Source organism: Oncorhynchus mykiss, chromosome 13 (genome assembly GCF_057628025.1).
Source record: "Oncorhynchus mykiss isolate SJ-2025 chromosome 13, ASM5762802v1, whole genome shotgun sequence".
Lineage (NCBI taxonomy): Eukaryota > Metazoa > Chordata > Actinopteri > Salmoniformes > Salmonidae > Oncorhynchus > Oncorhynchus mykiss.
This window is the reverse complement of record NC_143034.1, coordinates 58,902,976-58,910,587: the sequence shown is the minus strand read 5'-3', so window position 1 is coordinate 58,910,587 and position 7,612 is coordinate 58,902,976. Positions and strand designations below refer to the sequence as shown.

The 7,612-nt window shown below is 48.2% G+C and overlaps 1 protein-coding gene across 1 annotated transcript; it reads left to right on the top strand.

Annotated features, from left to right (window-relative positions):
* Nucleotides 1–297: 297 nt before the first annotated feature.
* Nucleotides 298–6,900, top strand: LOC110486698 (neurexophilin-1; the record flags this gene model as incomplete). Its single annotated transcript, XM_090194362.1, has 1 exon — nucleotides 298–6,900. A coding segment is annotated over one exon (1,284 nt), but the record flags the coding sequence as incomplete, so codon positions are not given.
* Nucleotides 6,901–7,612: the final 712 nt, after the last annotated feature.

Here is a 7,612-nt window from a genome sequence, read left to right as displayed (position 1 = left end):
TTTTTCTCTCTCACACACCCTCTCCCCCTCTCTCTCTCTCTTTCTCACTTTCCTTTCACCCTTTTTCTCACACACACCCTCTCCCCCTCTCTCTCTCTCTTTCTCACTTTCCTTTCACCCTTTTTCTCTCACACACACCCTCTTCCCCCCTCTCTCTCTCTTTCTCACTTTCCTTTCACCCTTTTTCTCTCCCCCATCTCTCTCTCACTTTCCCTTTCACCCTTTTTCTCTCTCACACACCCTCTCCCCCTCTCTCTCTCTTTCTCACTTTCCCTTTCACCCTTTTTCTCTCTCACACACCCTCTCCCCCTCTCTCTCTCACTTTCCCTTTCACCCTTTTTCTCTCTCACACACCCTCTCTCTCTCTTTCTCACTTTCCCTTTCACCCTTTTTCTCTCACACACCCTCTCCCCCTCTCTTTCTTACTTTCCTTTCACCCTTTTTCTCTCTCACACACCCTCTCCCCCTCTCTCTCTCTTTCTCACTTTCCTTTCACCCTTTTTCTCTCTCACACACCCTCTCCCCCTCTCTCTCTCTCTTTTTCTCACTTTCCTTTCACCCTTTTTCTCTCTCACACACCCTCTCCCCCTCTCTCTCTCTCTTTCTCACTTTCCTTTCACCCCTTTTCTCTCTCACACACCCTCTCCCCCTCTCTCTCGCTTTCTCACTTTCCTTTCACCCTTTTCTCTCTCACACACCCTCTCCCCCTCCCTCTCTCTCACTCTCTTGCTCTCTCAAACACACACTCTCCCCCTCTCTAACATTCAACCTCTTTTTCTCATTCTCTCTCTCCCTATCCCTCTTTATCTCCAGCTGGCCCTGGGTCAAGAAGATGACTCTCCAAGCCCCAAGAGCTCCTCAGCAGACGGGTCGTCCTCTAAGACGGTGGGTCTCCTGGGGAGTCAGACTCCCCTTTCCCCCCTGAGTCGCTGGATGCTCCAGAGTAAAAGTCGGGCAGCCAATGCCACCTCCCTGGAGCTGCCCTACCGCTCACCCATACCCTTCTCCAAGCAGGAGTTCTGGGAGATGCTGGGTAGTGACCTGATGAAGCCAGACACCTCCTCTTCCTCCCGCGTCAAACGCCGGCCCATCGTCAAGACGGGCAAGTTCAAGAAGATGTTTGGCTGGGGAGACTTTTACTCTAATATCAAGACTGTGCGCCTCAACCTGCTGATTACCGGCAAGATCGTAGACCATGGCAACGGAACGTTCAGCGTCTACTTCCGCCACAACTCCACGGGCCAGGGCAACATCTCAGTCAGCCTGGTGCCGCCGGTCAAGGCGGTGGAGTTTGACCTGGAGCGCCAGAGCGTGGTCTACCCCAAGGACTCTAAGATCTTCAACTGCCGCGTGGACTATGAGAAGGTGGACCGCAGCAAGCGCACGTCGCTCTGCAACTACGACCCGTCCAAGACCTGCTTCCAGGAGCAGACACAGAGCCATGTCTCCTGGATCTGTTCCAAGCCCTTCAAGGTCATCTGTATCTACATCTCCTTCTACAGTACAGACTACCGCCTGGTCCAGAAGGTCTGCCCGGACTACAACTACCACAACGAGATGCCCTACCTGCCCTCGGGCTAGAGGGGGACACACAGGAGGGGGAGAGGAGGGACGAGGGGAGGAGTGACTCTGTAGGGTGAGGGGCCACCAGATTGAGCTGGATTCAACTTTTTATGTAATTTGCTGCAACGCCTCACCAGACAACCCCTCGCTGTAGCCAGACTACTGTACCCTGTAAAAACGTATATATGCAAAACATACAGTATGCACAGTGAGGCATTGACATTTAGAGTGCTGTAATGAAGCATTCATCGACAGAAACAGTAGTAACTTGCACGCCTAACATCATCACACACGTTTACCTCAACTCAAACCTCTAATTTCGCTACCTACTTTGCTAAATACAGAAAACACCTACAAACATCTATGAATGTTTTCGTGAACTACTGCACACTGTCATTCAGGCGAGGTAGCACTCTACTTTCAAAAGGGCATCTTCCATTTGTTTCTGTATGGACCCTTGTCCCAATCTTTCCCAATGCTCCCATATCCCACCCCTCTCTCTCCCCACCCCTATGTCATCCCGATAGGCTATCCCACCCCTCTCTCTCCCCACCCCTATGTCATCCCGATAGGCTATCCCACCCCTCTCTCTCCCCACCCCTATGTCATCCCGATAGGCTATCCCACCCCTCTCTCTCCCCACCCCTATGTCATCCCGATAGGCTATCCCACCCCTCTCTCTCCCCACCCCTATGTCATCCCGATAGGCTATCCCACCCCTCTCTCTCCCCACCCCTATGTCATCCCGATAGGCTATCCCACCCCTCTCTCTCCCCACCCCTATGTCATCCCGATAGGCTATCCCACCCCTCTCTCTCCCCACCCCTATGTCATCCCGATAGGCTATCCCACCCCTCTCTCTCCCCACCCCTATGTCATCCCGATAGGCTATCCCACCCCTCTCTCTCCCCACCCCTATGTCATCCCGATAGGCTATCCCACCCCTCTCTCTCCCCATCCAATGTTTATTCTAAAGGTATGACATTCTGTCAAACATCATCTCTCTCTTTCCCTGAATTATGTAACCTCTTTGACATAGAAAATATAGATTGAGAAAGAAAGAAAGAATGAAAGAGGGAGAGAGAGAAAGAGAGAGAGAGAGAGAGAGAGAGAGAGAGAGAGAGAGAGAGAGAGAGAGAGAGAGAGAGAGAGAGAGAGAGAGAGAGAAAGAGAACAAAAGTGGGAGAGGGAGAGGGGGAGAAATGAGAGATTCAGAGAGCTCTTTTAATTAAAGTGGAATAGAGAGAAGGAGATGTAGAGAATTCAGCTCCTTCTATTGTCCCCTCTGTATGAAAAAGATTACATTTTGTTGCAGTCAGGATTCCTGATTTCAAGCTTTGATAACTTTGGCTGTGTGTGCTTGATTTCTCTTTCCTGACAAACGCTGTGTGTTCACCAAAGTCTGATCGTTATCTGGAATACATTAAAATAAAACTAATTAAGGCTTCACCGAGAGAAGGCGAAATGTATTCCTGGAAATCAAGTTAGGATTATTAGGATGCGAGCGAGGAGCACAGCGAGGGGTATAGTGGATAGTTGTGTTATGGCTCCCTGGCCCAGCAGCTTAGCCCTCAGTTAACTGCTATCTCATCAAGATGAATAGCCACTGGCTGGCTGAACTCATGTCCAATTCACAAACAACAACACTAGACAAAATACTGTATATATCTAATTTAGGGACAACTGATTCTGTACTGACAATATGGGCTGTTTGGAAATTGACTCATAGCACCTATATAGACTACGTGATTTCCTGACTCTGTATTTTCCAATGGCAGGTGTCATACTTTGAACACTGAATGCATAAGATATGGTATTACTAATGTATTTGTAAAAAGGAAAAACCTCATTGTAACGGAAGTGATTGAACCCCATGGCCTTTGGCACTGCTGTGCTCTGATTGGTCTGGAGAGAGCTTAGTGAGGTTTCTGTAGCACTGAGGCCTGGGAGGCCAGTGTGTGACTTGGATCAGGAACCACTCACTATAAAGTCCTCCTCCTGTGGGGGGTACGGGAGCATCACGTCAGGTAGAGATGGAGCAATTTGACTGTATAGGTGGAATAGAAGAGAGAGACAGAATAAAAGAGAGAAAGGCTCACTCACAAGGCTATATATAGGAAGTACTGTAAGTGAGATCTGAACATCAAAGTGTCTGTGTGTTTAATTTACTGTTAAAGAGGCGGGTAGCTCCTGTCTTTATGAGGCCATAACCACAACATCTCTGTTAGGCTGCTGCCGTTGCTGCTTCTCTCAGACTGCCTCTCTCAGGCTGCCTCTCTCTGCTGCAGTTGCTGCCTCTCTTAGACTGCCTCTCTGCTGCCTCTCTCAGACTGCCTCTCTCTGCTGCCGTTGCTGCCTCTCTTAGACTGCCTCTCTCAGACTGCCTCTCTCTGCTGCCGTTGCTGCCTCTCTACTGCCTCTCTCTGCTGCCGTTGCTGCAGTTGCTGCCTCTCTTAGACTGCCTCTCTGCTGCCTCTCTTAGACTGCCTCTCTGCTGCCTCTCTCTGACCGCCTGTCTCTGCTGCCTCTCTCTGACCGCCTCTCTCTGACCACCTGTCTCTGCTGCCTCTCTCTGACCGCCTGTCTCTGCTGCCTCTCTCTGACCGCCTGTCTCTGCTGCCTCTCTCTGACCGCCTGTCTCTGCTGCCTCCCTCTGACCGCCTGTCTCTACTGCTACTTGAACAGCCCTGCAGGGTCCAGCAGGGAACATTAACCACTAACATCACAAAGACTAAATTATCTTTTAAGATATTACTGTTTATTCAGACACATAAACCCCAATCTACACTTCAGACCCCTGATGCTTCCGGTTGATTTGTTTTTCCTCTGAGCAAATGTTTTACTTGAAAAGACAATATGCAGTGGTTTGGCTGCGGTGGTTCTCCCTTGTTGAGATGATGTTTGTAAAATAGATCTGTCTGGTTTAATCACTTGTGTCACAGTCAATCCTCATAGTCACACCTGCTGTGTTTAAATGCACACTAATAATCTGGAATTAGTCGGAATTCAATGAGTCTGAATTTAAAAAGTAAACACCCGTCCACAAGAGTCCAGTAATCTGAATGAGCTAATTTCAAGTGAAATGAGTGTACAATACTCCTTTCCTAAACAATTTGTTTGGGATTTATTAAGTCAGTATTTGACATGTAAACATTACATTCAGATTACTGTTGTTTGCATGACAGCTTTCTGGTGAATATTTGCAATTGTTAAGAGGCTGTTTTGGACCTCTTAGGAACAAATTAAACATGAAAGGAAGCGATTGAAGACAAAAAATGATGTAATGCTCTGCATTAGTTGTTAGTGCTTGCTACCTTTTGGGAAAATGTGCCCCATGCAACCATCAATAGAATATCATTATACAGTAGTAAGCATGCACAGTCTAGACAGTATTCAAAACATATTGGAGTCCAAGTGCACTTTATTTGTTTGTTTATTGGGATCCCCATTAGCTTTTGCAGAAGCAGCAGCTACTCTTCCTGGGGTCCACAGAGTTCATCTGAATACCCAGATACTCCAACAGAATTGTGCATGTAAGCATAGTACCTTCCCTGTCTCACAGTAAACTGATGCAAGTAGTGCCTGGCAAGACCCTGTCCCTCTCCCTCTCAGAGTTGGCATGCAGGGAAATATAGCCTCATGTCGCAGTTTGTAATGTTGGGATTTACCAACTAGTGTGTGGAAGTCTGCCATTGGCCTAAACTCATCCCACTCCTCTTCCTACTCCTCTTCTTACTCCTCTTCCTACTCCTCTTCCCACTCCTCTTCCCACTCCTCTTCCCACTCCTCTTCCCACTCCTCTTCCCACTCCTCTTCTTACTCCTCTTCTTACTCCTCTTCCTACTCCTCTTCATACTCCTCTTCATACTCCTCTTCATACTCCTCTTCTTACTCCTCTTCCTACTCCTCTTCATACTCCTCTTCATACTCCTCTTCATACTCCTCTTCTTACTCCTCTTCTTACTCCTCTTCCTACTCCTCTTCTTACTCCTCTTCTTACTCCTCTTCCTACTCCTCTTCCTACTCCTCTTCCTACTCCTCTTCCTACTCCTCTTCCTACTCCTCTTCCTACTCCTCTCTGCCCATCTGGGCTCTCTTTCCCCCTACCCACAACATGCCCTCCTATCCTCTCTGTGTCTCTCCTCTCACTGTGACCTGGCCAGCTCCCCTAACCTCTCTGTGTCTCTCCTCTCACTGAGACCTAGCCAGCTCCCCTAACCTCTCTGTGTCTCTCCTCTCACTGTGACCTGGCCAGCTCCCCTAACCTCTCTGTGTCTCTCCTCTCACTGTGACCTAGCCAGCTCCCCTAACCTCTCTGTGTCTCTCCTCTCACTGTGACCTGGCCAGCTCCCCTATCCTCTCTGTGTCTCTCCTCTCAATGTGACCTGGCCAGCTCCCCTAACCTCTCTGCCCCCATGTTCCTGTGTCGGGGCTACCTCCCCTGCCCTGGCGCTGAACTCCACTGTGGGCAGGTCCTCATCCATCTCTCTTTCTCTCCCTCTATCCCCGCCCGCCAGAGTCCAGCTCGGAGCTCAACTGGCTAATCTCTCGGCTTAACAGTGAGGCCAACTGAACCCTCACAGTGAGAACACACACATGCCGGCGCAAACACACACACATCGCAGTGCTACAGAGACATGAACCCCCCCCCCCCCCCCCCCCCTGCTTTCCAAGTATTTTACCTCAGCCTCCTTCCAATCTGTCAGATTAAAGACAAGAAGACTTCCTGGAAAGCAGGTTTAGGCCTAGAGGTGTGCCAACCTGCCTAACCTATTGACGCCCCACTAATCTCCATCCCTCCACCAGCCCTGTAGCAGAGCATCTGGATAAGACATCTGGACACACCTTTCAGAGGAGATATGGAGTAAAACGCCTTGAGGTGGAGCCCCACCCCCTCTTGACAACTACAAAACTAACAGAGATACTGCTGGACTGTTATGACTGCTGGGTCACATGTACCGACTCTCTACCTTCCTCAGTCCCTCGCTCCAATCCTCACCCCATCCTCACAAATTAACAGCAATATATCACTGAGACTCCACCGTGCTCCTCGATGGCTGCTCAAACAGAGAGTGCTGCTGGTTGGAAGAAGAGATAATGTCGCTGTAGGATGGCCAGTGTTGTTATGGTCACAGTCTTATTGTTGTCCAATGGAGTGCCAACAGACTTGTGGACAGTTGGCCTTCCATAGGCCACAGGGCAATGCTTGTCCTTTCAGCACACAATAGAAACAGAACTGACCATCAGATATATATATATATATATATATATACATATATATATATATATATACAAACTACAAGTTCTCCGACCTAAATAAAGTTGTATTTAATGTGGGTCATGCCGTGGAGTTGTCTGTTTTGTCTTTTCACATTCTTTTGTTTCAGTGTCATGTTGATGATATAGCGTAAGGATGATATGATGGCATTAATTGTGGTTTCCGACATTCAAAAAATCAATGAAGTACACTCGAGCTTATCACTTCAATTGTAGAGAAACAGGCTCCAGCCTTATATCTTGTTTTGCTTGACAAATTCACTGGGAGCCAGAAAGTGTCAATGTCATTGAAATCTTTATTTTGTCTCATTTGCATATACTCATATTGTGCGCCAACGGCAAAGAAAAGATGTGACAATGTGTGCTAATGGCCCTTACAGAGACACGAAGAGAGAGAGGAAGAGGAAAGAGAAATAATAAACTAGAGAAAAGGTAATGTTTCAACTAGGATGATGCATGCAACTCCTTTAATGAGCCTCTCCTTTCTTTCTTTCTTTGTGACTTTTCTCTCTCCTTCATTTGGGGAATGGAATTGACATTAAATCCGTTGGGCTTCTTAATTAAATCCCAGACAACTGTTAACGAGGAGATGAGTTCAAACATTCAGCTCACTACATCCCTTTAAACAAGATCGATTACGGCATGGCTGGCGGCGAAGCCCCTCTCCTCCATCTCCTCATCCCTCTGCCAACGCCCCCTTGTTTCCATAAAAGCGCCGCCTGCCTCAGGATAACCTTGCTGGAGATGATGAAAGAAAAGGGAAAAAGTCAAC